General features: G+C 42.2%; 1 protein-coding gene across 1 annotated transcript in view; it reads left to right on the top strand.

Annotated features, from left to right (window-relative positions):
- The window catches only part of ZCWPW1 (zinc finger CW-type and PWWP domain containing 1), a gene marked incomplete in the record, with an annotated part of 455,090 nt that overhangs the window by 310,121 nt on the left and 119,361 nt on the right, over positions 1-25,608 (top strand). Inside the window, 1 exon segment of the mRNA XM_053718378.1 lies at positions 20,424-20,475. Coding sequence (XP_053574353.1) covers positions 20,424-20,474 — 51 coding nt within the window.

Raw genomic sequence — 25,608 nt, 5'->3', positions numbered from 1 at the left:
TTTCTGGCGAGCTGCATACGGAGCTTGATAGATAGGCCCCATAGGCTGTCTTTTATTTATTTCTCTGTCCAGGTGATCCTATACTGCCTCTATAATATTCAGGTTTGGACAATGGCAGCCAATCTATGACTCTCAGTGTTTTATCAGCTGGCTTTCTCTCCAAATATGATTTCACTGCATTAGCAGTGTGCTTGGAATCGTTATCATGTTGAAAAATAAAACCATTCCCAATCAGGCGCTTTCCAGAAGGAATGGTATAATGAATTAAAACCTGTCTGTACTTTTCAGCATTCATGATCCCATCAATTCGGACACTACTGGCAGAAATGCAGCCCCCAAACCAGGACAGACCCTTCACCATGTTTCACTGAATGCCGCAAGCACTCATTCTTCCATCTCTCTCCAACTCTTCTACTTAGATATCATCAAAGATTGTAGCCAAAACTTTCAAACTTAGGTTCAACACTTCATAATATTCTTTTCCACTGATCTTCATTCCAATCCTTGTGAGCTTTAGCATATCTTGGCCTTTTCACCCTGTTCCCCTTCCGAAAAAAGTGGTTTCTTAGCTACTACCCTTCCACAAAGACCATTCCTGATCAAGAGCTTCTTCGGACTGTAGAAGGGTTAACTTGGCATCCCGATGAAGCTGCCAGATGCTGAGCCAGGTCCTTACTGGACTTCTTCCGGTCTCTCAAAGAAGAAGCTCTGAGAAACTTCTCATCAGATTTTGAAAGTTTTCTTGGCCTTCCAGTACTTTTTTTGTCCTTGACCTCTTGTGATTCTTCAAATTTCTTTATAACATCTTGAATACAACATCTATAGGGGTAGATTTATCAAAGCTTCAACTGATAATATGCTGGAATCCCGCGTCAAATTCGATGTGAGATTGATCCTCCATAGGTAACAAAGTGTCAAAATCGTCAAATGTTGAAACGTGTGACGTAATATATGCTCTCGCAATCTCAATCCGACGCAGATCGATGCTTGCGTCATTCTAGATGTTTCAAATTCACATTAGACTCTATTTGACCCTTTTAGACCCCCTCACAGATAGAATCAAGGGTTAATATCTTCTTAGGGGGATTATTGAACAGGGGGAAATAATCTTATATGTTTATTTGATTTTATGCTGATTTTATGTGTGAGATGTTATGGGCTCATAGGCTGTTATGGAATATACAGGTTTAACTTTCACTTTGAGAGCCATGCAGCTTTACAGCTTGGCACGCTTTCTCATAGCAGGGATGGTCCTGCATTGTGCACCATGTGTTTCATTCCCTTTTTCCTGACTGGGTGTCTATCAGAGAGGAGTCATAAATCTCTGTACTGTCTGGGTCATAGAAGGTGGTGAGTGCCCCAGCCATTGGGGTATAAGGGTGCCGTTTTTTTGAATAAAATAAGATGTTTTATTTCTCTAGTTCTCGTTTATTCGGTTATTGCACTAGCGATGGAGTATTCTGTTACTTTAGAGGACACTTCCTCTATTCCTAATGAGTAATTCCTGTTTTATATTGTGAGGAGGCCTTAGTTCCGCCCTCTCAATTATGTTCCTTATGCCTTGATAATGTGATAATATCAAACATGTTAGATACCACGGAGCCGTCCACCTCTGAGGAGTTGTCGTCCAGTGAGGTGCGTACCCTACATTCTTATATCTCTACACATGTAGTTTTCCCGTAGCATTGCTAATCCTCCATCTGGAGGAGGCCTTTTTTCACCAGACATTACTGCGCAGTTCAGACGGCGGTGTCTGCGGCCTTAAATGCTTTACCTCGCCTTGCTAAGCGCAAGTGAAAGGTTACATATTGCACTCCTTCCCAGAGTACATCAGATAATTTATTGTATTTAACTGATGGTTATCCGAGGATGACGTTCTTTCTGAGCCTTCAGAGTATGAAGATTTTGGGTCGGAGTCTACTGCCTCTAAACCTCCGGCTGCGGAGGAACCAGACTTTAGTTTAGGAATTTGTGCTTTCTTCTAAAGGAATTTTTTGGCAAAATCAGAGGTCCCAGAGGCCAACATGCCTGATGAACTTTAATTCCTAAATTGCATAGAGTTTGAGGACAGGGTGGTACCTTATCCTTCCTTGCTCCTGTTAGATGGTGAACATTATTATGAATGAATGGGACAGGATTAAATGCCTTTTCCCCCTCTTCTCCCTTTAACAAATTGTCCCCCGGTCCTGGACTCTCAATGGAGTTGTGAGGTTCCGTCCCTAAATGGGATGGAGTTATCTTCACCCTTGCTAAACGTACCACTATCCCGCTTGAGGATAGTTCTTCGTTTGAAGAGCCTACGGATAAAAGATGGAAACTCTTTAAGAAGGATGTTTCAACATACAGTATATTTGTTTCAACCGGCGGCGGCTCTTGCCGCGGTTACTGGAGAAACTACCTTCAGGCGTAACTCCTTATAGGATTGATCAGGGTGGAGGGTCCCCTCGACGTTACTCAGAAAAGATTTACGGCCTTGAGGGTTGTTAATTCTTTTATCTATGCTGCTATTAGGCAGTTTATTTGCTTGAAATATGACTTCTAAGTCTAGACTTCTTCCCTCCCTTTAAGGGAATGATTTTGTCTGGTCCAGGCCTGGACTCAATTATCTCTACGGTCTCAGGGGGCAAGGGTGTCCTCCTACCGCAGGAGTATATGAACTAATCTAAGGGACGATTTTCATTCTTTTCGTTCTGATAAAGCCCGTGTCAGCAGTCCTCTGCTAAGCCGGAGCAAAACGAGGGCTCTTCAAAGCCAGCTCAGTCCTGGAATAAATCTAAACAGAGTAAGAAGTCCGCCGAGTCGACTTCGGCATAAATGGACGGCCCCCGGTCCTTTTCTGAATCGTGTAGGAGGCAGTATGTCACTCTTTTCAGTCGCTTGGTTCAGGGACGTGCAGGATCCTTGGGTCCTGGAAGTCATAGCTCAGGGTTACAAGATAGGTTTTAAGTCTCAGCCACCCAAGGGCAGATTCCCCCTGTCTTCCTGACCAGAAAGGAGGGAAGCCCTTTTGGGGTGTGTACAGGATCTGTCCTGTAGGAGTTACTGTCCCGGTGCCTATCACAGTGAGAGGTTTGGGATACTATTCAAACTTTATGTGGTCCCTAAGAAGAAGGGAACTTTCCGTCCAATTCTGGACCTAAAGTGCTTAAGCAGGTTTTTAAATGTCCCCTCGTTTAAGAGGCAGACAATAAGGTCTACTCTTCCCCTCGTTTGAGAGGGGTAGTTCACGATAGATCTGAAGGATGCTCCCTTCACGTACCAATCCTCAAGGACCACTTCTAGTTCCTAAGGTTTGCATTCCTGGACCAACACTTCCAGTTTATTGCCCTTCCGTTTGGTCTAGCTAAAGAAATTTTTCAAAGAGTGGACCATTCGGAATATCTCCTCTGTTTTCTTCGATCCCATGGATGGCAGATAATCTAGAGAGAGTTCTCTTGTATCAAGTACCAGGGTAGAATTCTCGGGTACTATAATAGTCTCCATAGACATGATAATATTTCTAACATTTAAAATACATGAGGGACAAAGCAGACTATGATACAGGTTCAGTATATATATGGAACAGAAAAAAGAGAAATGAATTTAGACGTAATTTACCTCAGAATAAGAACAAAAACAAAAAGGGAAGAAGGAATAGAAGGGGCAGTAAAATTGTTACTTTCTCAGATACCGATACTGATTATTCATCAGATGGGGGTACTACTGCAGTTACTACTGCAAATATGACTGAAGGAAACACTAACACACAGCTTATACTAGGAGAGGGAGCTCAATCTTTGCCTATAATGGGTAACCAAAATGCAGAATTAGTCTCTAGACCGAATGATTTAGTTTCTGCACAACATCAGTCCCTCCCTTCAATACCACAAACAGGAAGTACACATACCAAGATTTCTGTACAACACCAGTCCCTTCCTTTTACACCACAACTGGGGAGTACATATACTGAAATAGAACAGGTTTTTCCCCAGGTACAGGCGAAAACAGAGGAAGGTACGGATCAGTCCAAAACTCCTACACAAGAGAGGTACCAGCTAAGGGGAAGTCGTCCCCAAAGCAAGTACAAATAAATAACACCAATAATGTTATAAATGTATCCAATACTGTATTGACCTCTGAGCAAGAATATGTTTTGAGCTTGGGGTTGGGATTTGCCCCAACCTGCAACCTCAATGTTTTCCAAACTTTATTGGATGTAAATCGGCTGGTGAGAAATTTAACCTTAAAGAAGTTTTTTGGTGACTCTGATGTCTTACAGAATAGTTCTAACTTACAGGCGATTAAACCTGATATGAACTATTCGGCATTAGATTTCTCTGAATCTTGTGAGCTACTAGAGTCTGATGCTAGGACTGGTTCTGAGTGTATTAACACTGGACCCAAGTTCAAAGTAAATCAACTTTTTATCCTGTTCAATCAAGGGGCTCTGTCATTGAGACATTTCATGCAAGAGTTGAAGCAGACTTAGTAGCCTTAGGGAATGATATCAAAAGCAAAAGATCTACTCAGAAACATAATTTGACTAAATCCCAAAGGGAGTCATTGGTATCCCTGGAACATAACAATGAACTGGTTATCCGTCCGGCTGACAAGGGGCGGTTCGGTCGTTGTTATGGATAGGTCTATGTATGTCACAGAGGCCTATAGACAACTGCATAACACCCATGACTATTGTAAATTGTCAGGAGACCCTACGGAAAAATTCAAAAAGGTTTTGATGTACCTGTTGGATTATGGAATGCATGAGGGTTTCTTGGATCGGCAGACAGTTGATTATTTTTTAGTTGATCATCCCAAGACCCCTTGGTTCCACCATCTCCTAAGGTGCACAAGTCCTTGGTAAATGTGCAGGGAAGACCAATAATCAGTGGTATAGATTCACTTTTAGAACACACTTCAGAGTGGCTTGATGCCATTCTTCAACCACTGGTTACCTCGCTTAATTCTTACTTGCGAGATACTAAACATTTACTTAACATCATCAAAGAGATTAAATGGGAAAGTCATTTTCTTTGGCTTACTATAGACGCAGTGTCTTTGTACTCCTCCATACCTCATGGTATGGGGCTTAAGGCACTTGAATTCTTTCTATTTCATTTTACTACCTATTCTGAGGATTTCCAGAGATTTGTTGTTGAAATTGTCAGATTCTTGTTGACACACATTTTTTTCTGTTTTGAGGGGGATTTCTTTCTCCAAAGGTGTGGAACGGCCATGGGGGCCAAATTTGCCCCTTCTTATGCCAATTTGGTTCTAGGATGGTGGGAAATGGCACACATCTTTGGAGAGGGAAATCCCTTTCGACAGTACATCAAGTTGTACAGACGTTTTATCGACGATCTGTTGTTAATTTGGTGTGGGCCTGAACATTGTGTCAAAGACTTTGTTGATTATCTGAATAAGTACAGTGATGGTTTACGCTTTACCTATTAAAGCAATTTTAGGTCTATTAACTATTTGGATGTCACTTTAACTGGCAATGTCAATGGAGAAATTGTGTCTAATGTTTACCGTAAGCCAATCTCAGTAAATACTCTTCTCCACGCCCCCAGTAGTCATCCTGATCATGTCAGATATGCGGTGGCGAAAGGTCAGTTTTCACGCCTCAAGTGAAATTGCAGTACCCTGGCTGACTATCAGGTGGCTGCTGATGACCTGGAGAATATACTTAAAGAAAGGAAGTATTCTAGGAGGGATATCACTAGAGCTAGGAAAGAGGTGGATCTCTTAGATAGACAAGTACTTATTTCTGATGAGAAGTTACAAAAAAGACCCTCATCCTCACAGGGCACTTATTTTGTCACTGATTACAGTTCACAGTATTCGCAGGTATGTGCAATTGTGAAAAAGCATTTTGACCCTTCTTTCAGCTGATGATGCTCTACAAGAGACAGTAAAGAAGGGGATAAAATGTTCTTTTCGCAAAAGTAACACGCTGGGAGCTAGATTAGCACCGACTCAATTAAAGCAAGTTGGAAAATCTTCTAGCTCTTGGCTGAGGCATATGGGCATGTTTCGATGTGGGCATAAAAAAGCAGGCCTTGTGATTATGCTCTTGTTACTACGACTTTTCAATCCTGTGTGACAGGGGAAGTTTTTGATATTCAATCGTGCCTAAATTGTACAGCAGAGTGCATTGTCTATCTATTAGAATGCACTTTATGCAAAGTTCAATATGTAGGACTCACAGCTAGAGATGCAAATTCTAGGATTAGGGAGCATTTATCTACCCTCACATTAGGAAAGGCAGCCACTCCACTGGTACAACACTTTGCAATCAGACATAATAGAAGTATAGAGTCCCTGAGATGGTGCATCATAGAGAAGATAAAAGTACCAATCAGGGGTGGTGACAAGGATAATATCCTGGCCAAGAGGGAGATGTACTGGATCTTCAAATTGGAAACCCGTATTCCCAAAGGTTTAAATTCTAAATTTGACCTTATTAATTTTTGGGAATAGATATCCTGATATGCAGTCTCTTTCTTTATTTTTGCGTCTAGAAGGTCTGGTACATCTCTCCTTTTGGTAAATCTGCCAGTTGAATCCTACCAATGTTTAATCTATTTCAAAATTGTCCAAGGGTATAGAAGTTTCAGCTGAACTAAGAACCCAGTGTTTAGCATATATCTTCATATTAGCGGCACATAAGGACTTTTTTGCTTTTGATGATTTGGAATAACTGCCCATAGTCATAAGAGTGGGAACACTGGTAGAAATTATAGGAGAGAATGTTGTTACATTAGGCTTCCTTTATGTGCTTATATAACATCAACGAACAATTTATGACTTATACATATGATGCTGTTCATATATATCTTTAGGTTTATACATTATCATAAGTTAATATGTATACTCTACAAATTCAGACCTTTTCTGTATCCGGACATTTTTTGATTATACAAATAATATATATGGTGCTTTTCCATTGCCCCACAGCCAGCTTAAGGTATAAAACCCCAATGTTGGTTTATAGCGGTTTCTTTTTAAGCCCCCACGTAATATTGTGGCAGCGTGTGTAACAGCGGAATAAGTTATCATTATGTCCTGTTATACGCCAAGAAATTTTTGAGTATTATGAGTGTTAGAACATATACATATATATATATATATATATATCTTTTGTTCTTTTTTGATAATATCTTTTTGCTCTCTTTTGTTGCTGTGTGTACTTACGTAATATTCTATATGGTTGATGTATCAATGCGGTAGCATGCACAGTAAGGGATTGAGCAGATTTCTTGTTTTCTAAATTTCCAAATATGTAATTGTATAAACACATAAAAGTAATAATGTAAGTTTCTATGCACTATGATCTTTTGTATTTGCTGTCTGTTTGCTCATTTTCTGTGTTCATCCGTATGCTTTTCTGTGCAGTTTATGCATTTGTCCTTCATTTAATTTTTCAATTAAATTTTTCAATTTTTTGATTCTTTTTATTTCTTTTGAATTTTGTTTTCTTATTTTTCATTTAGAACTATAGTGTCTTGTATGCTGCCGTGATAGGTCCACATTCAATCAGCTGAACAGGTGTACATTGTTATTATCATTGTTTTAACCAATTAGATTTTACTATGTGTAATATAAGACTAGGGAGGAGACTCAGCACCTATGGCTATGACTACGGCTAACGTCGAAAGGCGTAAGCCAATTTAGGTGCTACACCACATTCAGCCTCTTCATTGTGCTTGTTCCAGTTTTAATCCTTTTTGGAATAAAGTTTTGCTTTTTAATTTCGATCTGTCCGCACCTTTTGTTTCATTGATGTTCCAGCAAGGACAGATTGTTTCCCAGCTGTACTGATGCTTTCTGGTGTCTGAGGAGTTAACTCTTTCCCTTGTGGATGACATTACTGGAGACACACCTACCTTCCTATTCGTCAGTCAGGAGACTGGAGCCTGAACCCGTCATCGGTGACGCTACCTCCCTCCCCCTTCCTCGCAGACAGCGAGTTGGCGTGCGGCCAGATTAAGTGGTGAGTAACCTGCTAAAGCGGCTACGCTGAAGCAGCGTTTTGGATATTTTCCTTAACCCCTTAATGACCGGGCCATTTTTCAATTTTCTTACCCTTAATGACAATGGCTATTTTTACATTTCTGCAGTGTTTGTGTTTAGCTGTAATTTTTCTCTTACTCATTTACTGTACCCACACATATTATATACCGTTTTTCTCGCCATTAAATGGACTTTCTAAAGATACCATTATTTTCATCATATCTTATAATTTACTATAAAAAAAATATAAAATATGAGGAAAAAATTGAAAAAACACCCACTTTTTCTAACTTTGACCCCTAAAATCTGTTACACATCTACAACCACCAAAAAACACCGATTCTAAATAGTTTCTAAATTTTGTCCCGAGTTTAGAAATACCCAATGTTTACATGTTTTTTGCTTTTTTTGCAAGTTATAGGGCAATAAGTACAAGTAGCACTTTGCTATTTCCAAACCACCTTTTTTCAAAATTAGCGCTAGTTGCATTGGAACACTGATATCTGTCAGGAATCCCTGAATATCCCTTGACATGTATATATTTCTTTTTAGAAGACATCCCAAAGTATTGATCTAGGCCCATTTTGGTATATTTCATGCCACCATTTCACCGCCAAATGCGATCAAATAAAAAAAATTGTTGACTTTTTCACAAATTTTTTCACAAACTTTAGGTTTCTCGCTGAATTTATTTACAAACTTCTTGTGCAATTATGGTATAAATGGTGTTAAATACTTCTCTGGGATCCCCTTTGTCCAGAAATAGCAGACATATATGGCTTTGGTGTTGCTTTTTTGTAATTAGAAGGCTGCTAAATGCCACTGCACACCACGCGTGTATTATGCCCAGCAGTGAAGGGGTTAATTAGGGAGCTTTTAGGTTTAATTTTAGCTTTATTGTAGTGTAGTAGACAACCCAAATTATTGATCTAGGCCCATTTTAGTATATTTCATGCCACCATTTCCCCGCCAAATACGATCAAATAAAAAAAAACTGTTATATTTTTCACAATTTTAGGTTTCTCACTGAAATTATTTGCAAACAGCTTGTGCAATTATGGCACAAATGGTTGCAAATGCTTCTCTAGGATCCCCTTTGTTCAGAAATAGCAGACATATATGGCTTTGGCGTTGCTTTTTGGTAATAATAAGGCCATTAAATGCTGCTGCGCACCACACTTGTAATATGCCCAGCAGTTAAGGGGTTAATTAGGTAACTTGTAGGGTTAATTTTTAGCTTTAGTGTAGAGATCAGCCTTCCATCTGACACATCCCACCCCCTGACCCCCCTCAAACAGCTCTCTTCCCTCCCCCACCCCACAATTGTCCCCGCCATCTTAAGTACTGGCAGACAGTCTGCCAGTACTGAAATAAAAAGCATTTTCTCCAACATAGGTGTGTCCGGTCCACGGCGTCATCCTTACTTGTGGGATATTCTCTTCCCCAACAGGAAATGGCAAAGAGCCCAGCAAAGCTGGTCACATGATCCCTCCTAGGCTCCGCCTTCCCCAGTCATTCTCTTTGCCGTAGTACAGGCAACATCTCCACGGAGATGGCTTAGAGTTTTTTGGTGTTTAACTGTAGTTTTTATTCTTCAATCAAGAGTTTGTTATTTTAAAATAGTGCTGGTATGTACTATTTACTCTGAAACAGAAAAGTGATGAAGATTTCTGTTTGTAAGAGGAAAATGATTTTAGCAACCGTTACTAAAATCGATGGCTGTTTCCACACAGGACTGTTGAGAGGAATTAACTTCAGTTGGGGGAAACAGTGAGCAGACTTTTGCTGCTTGAGGTATGACACATTTCTAACAAGACGATGTAATGCTGGAAGCTGTCATTTTCCCTATGGGATCCGGTAAGCCATTTTTATTACATAAGAATAAAGGGCTTCACAAGGGCTTTTAAGACTGGTAGACATTTTCTGGGCTAAAACGATTGATATTTAAGCATTTTTAATACTTCATAGCTTTGATGAGGAATTATTTTATTCTTGGGAATTATGTAAAATAACCGGCAGGCACTGTATTGGACACCTTATTCTCTAGGGGCTTTCCCTAATCATAGGCAGAGCCTCATTTTCGCGCCTCTATTGCGCACTTGTTTTTGGGAAGCATGACATGCAGATGCATGTGTGAGGAGCTCTGATACATAGAAAAGGCTTCTGAAGGCGTCATTTGGTATCGTATTCCCCTTTGGGCTTGGTTGGGTCTCAGCAAAGCAGATACCAGGGACTGTATAGGGGTTAAATATAAAAACGGCTCCGGTTCCGTTATTTTAAGAGTTAAAGCTTTCAAATTTGGTGTGCAATACTTTTAAGGCTTTAAGACACTGTGGTGAAATTTTGAACAATTCCTTCATACTTTTTCACATTTGCAGTAATAAAGTGTGTTCAGTTTAAAATTTAAAGTGACAGTAACGGTTTTATTTTAAAACGTTTTTTGTACTTTGTTATCAAGTTTATGCCTGTTTAACATGTCTGAACTACCAGATAGACTGTGTTCTGTATGTGGGGAAGCCAAGGTTCCTTCTCATTTAAATAGATGTGATTTATGTGACACAAAATTTAGAGAAAATGATGCCCAAGATGATTCCTCAAGTGAGGGGAGTAAGCATGGTACTGCATCATCCCCTCCTTCGTCTACGCCAGTCTTGCCCACACAGGAGGCCCCTAGTACATCTAGTGCGCCAATACTCCTTACTATGCAACAATTAACGGCTGTAATGGATAATTCTATCAAAAACATTTTAGCCAAAATGCCCACTTATCAGCGAAAGCGCGACTGCTCTGTTTTAGAAAATACGGAAGAGCATGAGGACGCTGATGATATTGGTTCTGAAGTGCCCCTACACCAGTCTGAAGGGGCCAGGGAGGTTTTGTCTGAGGGAGAAATTTCAGATTCAGGGAAAATTTCTCAACAAGCTGAACCTGATGTGATTACATTCAAATTTAAATTGGAACATCTCCGCGCTCTGCTTAAGGAGGTGTTATCTACTCTGGATGATTGTGAGAATTTGGTCATTCCAGAGAAATTATGTAAGATGGACAAGTTCCTAGAGGTCCCGGGGCCCCCCGAAGCTTTTCCTATACCCAAGCGGGTGGCGGATATTGTAAACAAAGAATGGGAAAGGCCCGGCATACCTTTCGTCCCTCCCCCTATATTCAAGAAATTGTTTCCTATGGTCGACCCCAGAAAGGACTTATGGCAGACAGTCCCCAAGGTCGAGGGGGCGGTTTCTACTCTAAACAAACGCACCACTATACCCATAGAAGATAGTTGTGCTTTCAAAGATCCTATGGATAAAAAATTAGAGGGTTTGCTTAAAAAGATGTTTGTTCAGCAAGGTTACCTTCTACAACCAATTTCAGGCATTTTTCCTGTCACTACAGCAGCGTGTTTCTGGTTCGATGAACTAGAAAAGGCGCTCAATAAAGATTCTTCTTATGAGGAGATTTTGGACAGAATCCATGCTCTCAAATTGGCTAACTCTTTCACCCTAGACGCCACTTTGCAATTGGCTAGATTAGCGGCGAAAAATTCTGGGTTTGCTATTGTGGCGCGCAGAGCGCTTTGGCTAAAATCTTGGTCAGCGGATGCGTCTTCCAAGAATAAATTGCTTAACATTCCTTTCAAGGGGAAAACGCTGTTTGGCCCTGACTTGAAAGAGATTATTTCTGATATCACTGGGGGTAAGGGCCACGCCCTTCCTCAGGATAGGTCTTTCAAGGCTAAAAATAAACCAAATTTTCGTCCCTTTCGCAGAAACGGACCAGCCCCAAGTGCTACATCCTCTAAGCAAGAGGGTAATACTTCTCAAGCCAAGCCAGCCTGGAGGCCAATGCAAGGCTGGAACAAAGGTAAGCAGGCCAAGAAACCTGCCACTGCTACCAAGACAGCATGAGATGTTGGCCCCCGATCCGGGACCGGATCTGGTGGGGGGCAGACTCTCTCTCTTCGCTCAGGCTTGGGCAAGAGATGTTCTGGATCCTTGGGCGCTGGAAATAGTCTCCCAAGGTTATCTTCTGGAATTCAAGGGGCTTCCCCCAAGGGGGAGGTTCCACAGGTCTCAATTGTCTTCAGACCACATAAAAAAACAGGCATTCTTACATTGTGTAGAAGACCTGTTAAAAATGGGAGTGATTCATCCTGTTCCATTAGGAGAACAAGGGATGGGGTTCTACTCCAATCTGTTCATAGTTCCCAAAAAAGAGGGAACATTCAGACCAATCTTAGATCTCAAGATCCTAAACAAGTTTCTCAAGGTTCCATCGTTCAAAATGGAGACCATTCGAACAATTCTTCCTTCCATCCAGGAAGGTCAATTCATGACCACGGTGGATTTAAAGGATGCGTATCTACATATTCCTATCCACAAGGAACATCATCGGAATTTTCACAAAGGTACTGGGGTCCCTTCTAGCGGTGCTAAGACCAAGGGGCATTGCAGTAGTACCTTACTTGGACGACATTCTGATTCAAGCGTCGTCCCTTCCACAAGCAAAGGCTCACACGGACATCGTCCTGGCCTTTCTCAGATCTCACGGGTGGAAAGTGAACGTAGAAAAAAGTTCTCTATCTCCGTCAACAAGAGTTCCCTTCTTGGGAACAATAATAGACTCCTTAGAAATTAGGATTTTTCTGACAGAGGCCAGAAAATCAAAACTTCTAAACTCTTGTCAAGTACTTCATTCTGTTCCTCTTCCTTCCATAGCGCAGTGCATGGAAGTAATAGGTTTGATGGTCGCGGCAATGGACATAGTTCCTTTTGCGCGAATTCATCTGAGACAATTACAACTGTGCATGCTCAGTCAGTGGAATGGGGATTATACAGACTTGTCTCCGACGATCCAAGTAGATCAGAGGACCAGAGATTCACTCCGTTGGTGGCTGTCCCTGGACAACTTGTCACAGGGGATGAGCTTCCGCAGACCAGAGTGGGTCATTGTCACGACCGACGCCAGTCTGGTGGGCTGGGGCGCGGTCTGGGGACTCCTGAAAGCTCAGGGTCTTTGGTCTCGGGAAGAATCTCTTCTCCCGATAAATATTCTGGAACTAAGAGCGATATTCAATGCTCTCAAGGCTTGGCCTCAGCTAGCAAAGGCCAAATTCATACGGTTTCAATCGGACAACATGACGACTGTTGCGTACATCAACCATCAGGGGGGAACAAGGAGTTCCCTGGCGATGGAAGAAGTGACCAAAATCATTCATTGGGCGGAGTCTCACTCCTGCCACTTGTCTGCAATCCACATTCCAGGAGTGGAAAATTGGGAAGCGGATTTTCTGAGTCGTCAGTCATTTCATCCGGGGGAGTGGGAACTCCATCCGGAAATCTTTGCCCAAATTACTCAGTTGTGGGGCAGTCCAGACATGGATCTGATGGCCTCTCGTCAGAACTTCAAGGTTCCTTGCTACGGGTCCAGATCCAGGGATCCCAAGGCGACTCTAGTAGATGCACTAGTAGCACCTTGGACCTTCAAACTAGCGTATGTATTCCCACCGTTTCCTCTCATCCCCAGGCTGGTAGCCAGGATCTATCAGGAGAGGGCATCAGTGATCTTGATAGCTCCTGCGTGGCCACGCAGGACTTGGTATGCAGACCTGGTGAATATGTCATCGGCTCCACCATGGAAGCTACCTTTGAGACGGGACCTTCTTGTTCAAGGTCCGTTCGAACATCCGAATCTGGTCTCACTCCAACTGACTGCTTGGAGATTGAACACTTGATTTTATCAAAGCGAGGGTTCTCAGATTCTGTCATTGATACTCTTGTTCAGGCCAGAAAGCCTGTAACTAGAAAACTTTACCATAAAATATGGAAAAAATATATCTGTTGGTGTGAATCTAAAGGATTCCCATGGAACAAGATAAAAATTCCTAAGATTCTATCCTTTCTACAAGAGGGTTTGGAGAAAGGATTATCTGCAAGTTCTTTGAAGGGACAGATTTCTGCTTTATCTGTTTTACTTCACAAAAAGCTGGCGGCTGTGCCAGATGTTCAAGCTTTTGTTCAGGCTCTGGTTAGAATCAAGCCTGTTTACAAACCTTTGACTCCTCCTTGGAGTCTCAATTTAGTTCTTTCAGTTCTTCAGGGGGTTCCGTTTGAACCCTTACATTCCGTTGATATTAAGTTATTATCTTGGAAAGTTTTGTTTTTGGTTGCAATTTCTTCTGCTAGAAGAGTTTCAGAGTTATCTGCTCTGCAGTGTTCTCCTCCTTATCTGGTGTTCCATGCAGATAAGGTGGTTTTGCGTACTAAACCTGGTTTTCTTCCGAAAGTTGTTTCTAACAAAAACATTAACCAGGAGATAGTAGTGCCTTCTTTGTGTCCGAATCCAGTTTCAAAGAAGGAACGTTTGTTGCACAATTTGGATGTAGTTCGTGCTCTAAAATTCTATTTAGATGCTACAAAGGATTTTAGACAAACATCTTCCTTGTTTGTTGTTTATTCTGGTAAAAGGAGAGGTCAAAAAGCAACTTCTACCTCTCTCTCTTTTTGGCTTAAAAGCATCATCAGATTGGCTTACGAGACTGCCGGACGGCAGCCTCCTGAAAGAATCACAGCTCATTCCACTACGGCCGTGCGTGGCTTCCACCTGGGCCTTCAAGAACGAGGCTTCTGTTGATCAGATATGTAAGGCAGCGACTTGGTCTTCACTGCACACTTTTACTAAATTTTACAAATTTGATACTTTTGCTTCTTCTGGGGCTATTTTTGGGAGAAAGGTTTTGCAAGCCGTGGTGCCTTCCATCTAGGTGACCTGATTTGCTCCCTCCCTTCATCCGTGTCCTAATGCTTTGGTATTGGTTCCCACAAGTAAGGATGACGCCGTGGACCGGACACACCTATGTTGGAGAAAACAGAATTTATGTTTACCTGATAAATTACTTTCTCCAACGGTGTGTCCGGTCCACGGCCCGCCCTGGTTTTTTTAATCAGGTCTGATAATTTATTTTCTTTAACTACAGTCACCACGGTATCATATGATTTCTCCTATGCAAATATTCCTCCTTTACGTCGGTCGAATGACTGGGGAAGGCGGAGCCTAGGAGGGATCATGTGACCAGCTTTGCTGGGCTCTTTGCCATTTCCTGTTGGGGAAGAGAATATCCCACAAGTAAGGATGACGCCGTGGACCGGACACACCGTTGGAGAAAGTAATTTATCAGGTAAACATAAATTCTGTTTTTTTTTTTATTATTATTATTATTTTCTTCATACAGTCTGCAGTGATGGATCCCCCTTACCTCAAAACCTCCCTGATCCCCCCATACATCTCTCTAACCCACCCCCCTACCTATTTGCCGCCATCTTGGGTACTGATATGATAGCAACATCCACTGCACACGGTAATTGACCAATAAAACCATGTAACGGTAATAAAAGACAAAGGCTCCAAAGTGGTGAAATAAAAAGTCTTGTATTCAGTAACTTTGTTTGGCAAAAGCGGTTACAAAAGGCAATTCAGCAATTCCAGCAGGTCAAACGCGTTTCATATATATACACATAGATATCCTTTGCAGTGGATGTTGCTATCATATTAGTGCAAGCGGTGGTGGATCGTTTTACCACTTGCACCGGATTGACGGAGTTTCCAGGTGTCGTCATCGAGACGTCAGGACCTACTCAAGAGGGGCGGCACCTTACGTGAAGCGCGAGCCGAGGCCATACACAGAACGGGCGTCTGAGCGCTCCCATGTTGTTGCTGTCATCTTGGGTACTGGCAGCTGTCTGCCAGTACCCAATTTGCCCCCAAAAATAGTTTTTTTTTACTTTTTTTATTTAAAACATTAGTTTTCTGTAGTGTAGCTGGCCCCCCTCAATAATCTACATCCCTCCCCCTCCCAGATCCCTTACTTAACAATGGAGATCCCTTCCTTCAATTGCATCATCGTTTTTTTTTTTTAAAGGAGTGGATAAGTTGCGTGCGCGCGCACACACCCCCAACCCCCCCCCCCCCGCCCCCAACCGCCGACAGAACAATATTTGAAGCGATCGGGCTGCTACTTTGAAAAAAAATAGCCACCGCAATTGAGAGGAGTTGCTCCCACCCACCAACGAATGTGTGAGCCGCAATAGCCGATGCAGAGAGGGCCACAGAGTGGCCCTCTCTGCATCGGTGGGTAAAATATGGGATTGCAGTGATGGCTCAATGTTGAGGCATCACTACAATCCCTTGTAAGCAGCTGGAAGCGATCATGATCGCTTCCAGCACTTCAAACAACAGAGGACGTACCAGGTACGTCAATTGTCATTAAGGGTAGCTTTTCCTATGACGTACCTGGTACGTCCTCTGTCATTAAGGGGTTAAAGGGACATGAAACCCAATTTTTTTCTTTCATGATTTAGAAAGAGCATGCAATTTTAAACAACTTTCTGATTTACTTCTATTATCTAATTAGCTTCATTCTCTTGATATCCTTTGCTGAAAAGCATATATAGATAGGCTCAGTAGCTGCAGATTGGTGGCTGCACATAGATGCCTTGTGTGATTGGCTCACACATGTGCATTGCTATTTCTTTAACAAAGGATATCTAAAGAATGAAGCAAATTAGGTAATACAAGTAAATTGGAATGTTGTTTAAAATTGCATTCTCTACCTGAATCATGAAAGAAAAAATGTGGGTTTAGTGTCCCTTTAAGCCTGGCGGGTCCCGCCTGAAGTAACCGCACGGCCATGTAAGAGTGTGGGTTTGAGGGTAATAACAGACCAGAGATTTTGCAAGCTAGCTTCAACATGTCTTGTCCTCCAGATCTCCTTAAGGCCATCTGTGGCTCGGTGTATGGAGGTGATTAGTCTCATGGTGTCCAGCTTGGACATCATTTACTTTGCCAGGTTTCACCTCAGACTGTTGCAACTGCGCATGCTGAACTAGTGGAACGGCGATCATTCGGATCTGGCTCAACAGATTTCTCTGGACAATCAATCGGGAGTATCGCTCTCTTGGTGGTTTTGTCCGGATCACTTGTCCTGAGAGACGTCTGTCTCAAGACCATCCTTGGTGATTGTGACTACGGTTGCAAGTCTGTCAGGATGGGGAGCTGTTTGGGTGCCAGGAAGCCACAGGACTTCTGCTCTCAGGAGGTAAAGCTCCCTCCTGATCTCATTTTGGATCTTCGGGCAATATACAATGCTCTGAAGGCTTTACCTCTGCTGGGTTCGTCCCAGTTAATCAGATTCCAATCAAGCAATATATCCCCGGTGGCTTACATCAACCATCAGGGGGGAACGAGAAGCTCTCTAGTTTTGAGGGAAGTATCTCGGATTCTGGTGTGGGGGAGACCCGCATTTGTTTGCTGTCAGCGATCCACATTTCCGGGTGTGGACAACTGGGAAGCGGATTTACTCAGCAGACAATCCTTCCATCAGGGAGAATGTCTCTCCATCCGGAGTGTTTGCAGAGATTTGCAAGAGGTAGATCTTATAACGTCTCAATACCAAGCTACACAGATAGGGGTCGAGGTACAGGGATCCTCAGGCGGAGCTAACAGATGCATTAGCGGTGCCTTGGAGGTTCAATCTGATTTATCCTTTCCGACCGTTACCACTACTTCCTAGTGTAGTGGCTTGAGTCAAGCAGGCGTCAGTGATACTGGCCGCTCCGTCTTGGCCACGAAGGATATGGTTCTCGGATCTAGTGGGGATGTCATCATCTCCTCCGTGGAAGTTACCTTGTCGCAGGGTTCTGCTGACCAAGGTCTCTTTGTTTATCAATGTCTAGATTCTCTGATACTGACTGAACGCTTTGTCCTAGCCAAGAGAAGGTTTTTCTTAGAGAGTTATTTTTACTCTCATTCAAGCTCCTCGTAAGCTGATTGCTCGTCACATCTATTATAAGGTGTGGAGGACCTGCTTATTCTGTTCTCCAGGATGAACTGGAGAAGGGCTTTTCTGCTAAGTACCCTGGCGGGACAGTTTTCGGCCCTGTCTGTGTTACTGCACAAGAGGTTTGCAGAGCTTCCAGATGTGCAGCCATTTGTTAAGGCTTTGCTGGGATCAGACCTGTGTTTTGATCTAAGACTCCCCCTTGGAGTTTAAATCTTGTCTTTAAGGTTTTGCAACGGGTTCCGTTGGATCCTATGCAAAAGTATCTGTGATTGCCGCCTTGCAATGCATCCCTTCTTATCTGGCTTTTCATGCCAATAAGGCTGTTCTACGAACCAAGTTATTTTTCTTCCTAAGGTTGTGTCAATTCGCAACATCAATCAAGAGATTTTGGTTCCTTTCTTATGCCCTAATCCTTCTTCGTCGAAGGAACGTTTACAACTTATTCTGGATGTAGTTTGTGCCTTTAAGTATTATCTTCGGGCCACGAAGGAATTTAGACAAACCGCTTTCTCTGTTTGTTCTCTTTCCGGGAAGTGTAGGGGTCGGAGGGCCTCTTCGACTTCCTTATCTTTTTGTCTGAGGAGTGTCATCCGTTTACCATAGAAATGGCAGGACATAAGCCTCCTCTGAGGATTACGGCTCATTCTACGAAAGCAGTGGTTTCCTCTTGGGCCTTCAAATATGAGGCCTCTATGGATCAGATTTGTAATGTAGCGATCTGGTTCTCCTTACATTCTTTTTCCAAAATTTTTACAAGTTTGATGTTTTTGCTTCTGCTGAAGCAGCTTTCGGGAGAAAGGTTTTGCAGGCTGTAGTGCCCTCAGATTAGGGTCCGCCTCTCTTTTTTCCCTCCCGTTAGCATTCCGTGTACTCTAGAGCTTGGGTATATGTTTCCCACAAGTAAGGAATGCAGCTGTGGACTCTTCCCATATTAAGATGGAAAACATAAATTATACTTACCTGATAATTTCATTTCCATCTGTATGGTAAGCGTCCACAGGTCCCACCTGTGTTCTCTGATGGGCGGCCCTAAATTTGACATTTTTTCTTCTGGCACCTTTTTCACCCTGATATTTCTCCAACTGTTGTTTGTTCCCTTGGCAGAATGACTGGGGTTATGAGAAAGTCGGGGAGGTATTTAAGCCTTTGGCTGGGGTGTCTGCCTCCTCCTGGTGACCAGGTTCAGTATTTCCCACAAGTAAGGAATGCAGCTGCGGACTCTTCCCATACAGATGGAAATGAAATTATCAGGTAAGCATAATTTATGTTTTTATGTCTGTCAAATTCTGTGATCTTTGGCATTTTAAATAGAATGATGTGATTGAAAGTTGATCTTATTTGCAAGCTTACAATGAATTAAACTCATGCCACATGTGTATGTAATGTGTATGTAATGCTCAAGCATGTCTTGCACAAACCTGGTGTAATAGACCTTTTTCACAACAATCGTTTTGACATGAAATAATAGGACAAATACAGGTGTTAGCAATTACATTAATTAGGGTTCCATTCCATTTAGGTTTACGAGTAATAGTGTGTTACGGTATAGTTACTGTAAATATTTAAAGGGACACTGTACCCAAATTTTTCTTTCATGATTCAGATAGAGCATGAAATTTTAAGCAACTTTCTAATTTACTCCTATTATCAAATCTTGGTATCTTTATTTGAAATGCACGAATGTAAGTTTAGATGCCGGCCCATTTTTGGTGAACAACCTGGGTTGTCCTTGCTGATTGGTGGATAAATTCATCCACCAATATAAAAGTGCTGTCCAGAGTACTGAAACCAAAAAAGCTTAGATGCCTTCTTTTTCAAATAAAGATAGCAAGAGAATGAAGAAAAATTGATAATAGGAGCAAATTAGAAAGTTGCTTAAAATTGCATGCTCTTTCTGAATTACAAAAGAAAAAAATTGGGTTCAGTGTCCTTTTAATATTCCAATGTTCTTCACATAAGGGAATATGTTATAACCATTTCTAAAAATATATTTCTATATCTATCTATCATGCATTAGAGCCCTTTGCAGTCAAGTAGCTGAAAGCACGAAAAAAACAGTTATGCAATATTCATATTTAGTAGTGTTTTACTGTGTAGTTACTGTAAATATTGGACATTCCAATGTATTTATCTTATATATATATATATATATATATATATATATATATATATATATATATATATATATATATATAAAACATATTCTTCTGTTTGAAGAACATTGGAATGTGAAATATTAATATTTCATGTCGGGTTAGCGCACTTGGTTAAACGCATTTGGGTTTGCGTGACTTGTTGGATGTTAGTTTTTTTCCCACTTTTCGCACTCCATTGAAGTCCGTGGGAACAATATGTTAACAGTGTCACGATATTCTAACTTTGACTTTTTGTGTGTGAGTGAAAAGTTTTTTTACTTTCAACTTGTAATAAGCGCAGTACCCAAAGTGCGCAAAAAGCCGAACTTGAGCGCAGTTAACAAGCTGGAGCGATAAATAGCGATCCGCTGATAATCTAGCCTTTAGTATGTTAGTGTTGTTTTGATGCATCAATAATGATAAAGTATGTGTACAATAATTAGTTATGTTTTGTGTCCTAGGATCGTATTCAGAAGTATGGATTTTCTACTCCTTGCAAATTGGGAATTTAAGGTAATAATTTTTATGACTTCATAGCACTCATGGTTTGCTGTTTATTCAGTATGTACACTTGGTTCAGGGTTCTATTTTCCTTCTATTGGCATTAAGAGTCCACAAGAACATTCTTAACCTAGGGGAATTACTCTACCTGGCCACCAGGAGGAGGCAAAGACATCCCTAACAAAGCTATAAATATCCCTCCTACTTCCCCTACCCTTTCAGTAGTTATTTGCCTCGTATCATGGAGGTAGGCAGAGAGAGGTGCTATGTATAGAAGAAAAGAAGTTTAGCATGGATTGGCTCTCACTGAGAGCCTGAATCATATAACCATGTCAATTTTAATGGAGTATTGGTATATATCATTCTGATTGACGCTGGGTCTCACATACCTCTTTCCAGCTCTATCCTATATCCCCTGTCTTATAATGTGATGTGTCTCACTCTAAATTACAAAGTTATCATGGGTACGTTGTCCCCTCTATCATGGCAACTTATCTAATAGAGAGGTGGTGTAAATTTGTGTCTCTGTGTTTATAATAGGCACATTATGCACATTCAGACCCCTTTGCTTCAGGCAGTGATGTGCCAATAGCAGACCGTTGTACTGGGTATCCAGCCCACATATTAGTGTGTTTATGAGGCTGAGAGGGGAGCGTTTTAGCCGCGATACTATACAGGACACGGACAAGCATTACAGTCCTAGCATACAGACTTTTAAGCATTGTGATGCTGCCGCACTAGAACTTGTGGCTGGTGCTCCTGTTGTTCAATGCACACTCGCCCCTCTATTGTCACTACTACAGCATGCAGGCCTTTTGCAGATGCAGGCCGTAACAATGGACGGAGATGCAGATTCCCGCTGTCAGCAGCTATTTCGTGCAATTTCAGCCTCTCATCCGCTGTACAACAAACCTGTGGGAGATTAGAAGCAACAAGGCTTGGCCATAGCAGAGGTAGTAAGATTCCCTAAACAGGGCTTAAAGAGGGACAGTTAATTGGTGCATTGGGAACCAGAGTACCCAGCTGTGAGGTTCACAGGTGTTGTTAATCATCACGGTATTATGGATGACTATATTAATCGAGAGTCTGGAGGAATCTTCCTCAGTACATTCCATAGACAACAATAAATGTATGCTTTGCAAAATTAATACTGGGTGCTCTCTGGCACAATTGTGCAATTGTTGCCTAACATATGTCCTGACATCTTACTCAGAAGGCCCAAGTGGTCAACCCGCTGAGGAATATCCACCTTGCCTGTCACCAGCAGGACCCACTGCAGCTTCTCAAAATTCTGCTGATGCGGATTTACCCATCCAACAGCCCATGAAGGCTACTACAGTTGTCCCAGAACACTGCGGAGAGAGCAGGCCTAGGCTGAGGTAGGCCCTTTACATAATGATCTTACGGCCCATATACAGGCTACTGTGTCTGCTGCCCTAAACGCTAGACCGGTAAACATTACTCTCCAGTACGCAGCCCAAATGCAGTGGTGGAGGCCACAACTGACAGTTATGGACAACCTTTTGATTACGAACCCTTAGTTAGCTCCGAAGGAGAACTTCCTTCCTCTTACCCTTCTGAAGGAAGAGTCGGAAGAGGACTCTGAGGCGGGTTCAAGGTGGAGCAGCTCAAGCTCCTGCTTAAGAGCGTTCTATCTACCCTGGGGTCCTGGCGGCTAAGGTGCAGAGACTTGAATCAGTCTTTAGGTATTTCCTGTACCCCCAGTTATTGCAGATATCATCTCCAAAGAATAGTAGATACCAGGGATCCCCTATACTCCTTCTGCAGTTTTCAAGAGATTTTTTCCTGTTCCTTCTTCCCACGCAGAGGCATGGAATAGTATCCCTGAGGTGGATGGTGCCATTTCCATGTTGGCTAAGCGCACTACTATTCCGCTTGAGGATAGCACTTCTTTCAAGAATCCTCTAGAAAGAAAGATCGAGGGATACCTTCAAACGGTCTTCCTTCAGTCGGGCACCCTGTTTTAACCAGCAGTTGGAATAGCACTGTCATGGGTGGTGCTAAGTTCTGGTGTGAACCCTTAGCAGATCTGATTACTGTTGAAACTCCTCTTGAGGATATCCAGAAGCATATTCAATTCCTAAGACTGGCAAATGCCTTCATCAGGGATGCCATTCTTCAAATTATCCCCATTAATGCCAAGAACTTTTTTTTTATTTTGCGGTTCTGGCCAAGCGGGCCTTGTGGCTCAAGTCGTGGTTGGCGGATACTGTTTCCTAATCTAGACTACTATCCTTGTCCTTTAAGGGCAAGTCCCTGTTCTGTCCTGGTCTGCACTCCATTATAGCCACGGTCACAGGGGGAAAGGGAGCTTTCCTACCGCAGGACAAGAAATCTATGCCTAAAGGTTGTTAAGCGGGACCTTAACGTCCGAACAGGAGTCAGAGGAGTGCAGAAATGCCTAAGACAGATTCTCTCAGGGCTACCTGAAGGCCCACCCATGGGTGAAATAAGAACAAACAGCCCAAAAATGCTTCCCAGGACAACAAGTTGGCATGAAGGGATCACCCCCAACTTGGGATCAGGTCGTGTGGGGGCAGACTTTCTCTATTTCAGAGGGAGTGGGTTCAGTCCGTCCAGGATCCTTGGGTACTGGACATTGACTCAAATTGCCTCAACTCGAATGAGGCCTCAGTTGAACAGATTTTCAGAGTTGAAACTTGGTCATCATAACACACAATCACAAAGTTCTATAAATTCGATTTTTTTTTTTGCCTCAGCAAAGACATCTTTTGGGAGAAGGGTTTTACAAGCGGTGGTGCCTAGCATTTAGGACTGCCTTCCCTACTTTTCCCTTTCGAACATTTGTGAACTCCACAGCTTGGGTATTGGTTTCCCATAGGTAAAGAATGTTCTTCGTGGACTCTCACTGCCAATAGAAGGAAAATAAAATGTATGCTTAACTGATAAATTAATTTCCTTCTTGGCAGTGAGAGTCCATGACCCGCCCTGATGCTATGGCCTCTAGTTATCATGCTGTCAACCTCAAATACGCTGGAATTCCGCAGCGTATTTGTGGCGAGGCTGATTCGCCTTAGTTATCAAGCCCTACACACCGGCAAAAGTAGAATTTTGTGACGTAAGGTACGATCCGCCGGACTCAGTCCGACACAGATCGATTCTGACGTCACTCCAGATGTTCCGAACGCAAGTTCGGCACAATCTGACTACTTTTGATAGTTATCAAATGACTAGCAGGTACGCTCGGCACTTTTCCGGCCCAGCGTACCTGGTACCCTAACATGTACCCCGAGTCTAAACACCCCTAATCTGCCCCCCCCCCCCCACACCGCCGCCACCTATATTAAACATGTTAACCCCTAAACCGCCGCTCCCGGAGCCCACCGCCACTCTAATAAACTTATTAACTGCTAAACCGCCGCTCCCGGAGCCCACCGCCACTCTAATAAACTTATTAACCCCTAATCCGCCGCTCACGGAGCCCAACGCCACTCTAATAAACTTATTAACCCCTAATCCGCCGCTCACGGAGCCCAACGCCACTCTAATAAACTTATTAACCCCTAAACCGCCGCTCCCGGACCCCGCCACCACCTACATAATACCTATTAACCCCTATCCTGCGGATCCCTACCCCGCCGCAACTAAATAAATTGTTTAACCCCTAAACCGCCGCTCCCGGACCCCGCCGCCACTTATATTAAACTTATTAACCCCTAATCTGCCCCCCCTACACCGTCGCCACCTATAATACATTTATTAACCCCTATCCTGCCCCCCCCCATACCGCCGCCATCTATATTAAACTAATTAACCCCTATCCTGCCCCCCCTATACCGCCGCAACCTATAATCAAATTATTAACCCCTAAACCTAAGTCTAACACTAACCCTACACCCCCCTAACTTAAATATTAATTAAATAAATCTAATTAAATATTACTCTTATTAAAATTATTATTCCTATTTAAAACGAAATACTTACCTATAAAATTAAACCCTAAGATAGCTACAATATAACTAATAATTATATCGTAGCTATTTTAGGATTTATATTTATTTTACAGGCAAATTTAAATTTATTTTAACTAGGTACAATAGCTATTAAATAGTTATTAACTATTTAATAGCTACCTAGATAAAATAAAAACAAATTTACCTGTAAAATAAAAACTAACCTAAGTTACAATTACACCTAACACTACACTATCATTAAATAAATTATTCCTATTTAAAACTAAATACTTACCTGTAAAATAAACCCTAAGATAGCTACAATGTAATTAATAATTACATTGTAGCTATTTTAGGATTTATATTTATTTTATAGGTAACTTTGTATTTATTTTAACTAGGTACAATAGTTATTAAATATTTATTAACTATTTAATAACTACCTAGCTAAAAGAAATGCAAAATTACCTGGGCTGGTAAAAGAGTTGATTACTTTTTAATCAGCTCTTTTGCCTGAAAAAAAAAAATACACCCCCCCCCAACATTAAAACCCACATACCCCTACTCTAACCCACCCAAAGCCCCCTTAAAAAAACCTAACACTAACCCCCTGAAGATCTCCCTACCTTGAGTCGTCTTCACCCAGCCGGGCCGAAGTCTTCATCCGATGGGGCAGAAGAGGACATCCAGACCGGCAGAAGTCTTCATCCTTTCCGGGCAGAAGAGGACATCCGGACCGGCAGACATCTTCATCCAAGCGGCATCTTCTATCTTCATCCATCCGACGAGGAGCGGCTCCATCTTCCAGACCTCTGGCGCGGAACATCCTTCTCCACCGACGAATGAAGGTTCCTTTAAGTGACGTCATCCAAGATGGCGTCCCTCGAATTCCGATTGGCTGATAGGATTCTATCAGCCAATTGGAATTAAGGTAGGAAAAATCTGATTGGCTGATGCTATCAGCCAATCAGATTGAAGTTCAATCCGATTGGCTCATTGGATCAGCCAATCAGATTGAACTTCAATCTGATTGGCTGATTGCATCAGCCAATCAGATTTTTCCTACCTTAATTCCGATTGGCTGATAGAATCCTATCAGCCAATCGGAATTCGAGGGACGCCATCTTGGATGATGTCACTTAAAGGAACCTTCATTTGTCGGGTAGTCGTCGGTGGAGAAGGATGTTCCGCGCCGGAGGTCTTGAAGATG

Source organism: Bombina bombina, chromosome 6 (assembly GCF_027579735.1).
Source record: "Bombina bombina isolate aBomBom1 chromosome 6, aBomBom1.pri, whole genome shotgun sequence".
Lineage (NCBI taxonomy): Eukaryota > Metazoa > Chordata > Amphibia > Anura > Bombinatoridae > Bombina > Bombina bombina.
This window is presented reverse-complemented; position numbering and strand designations above follow the sequence as displayed.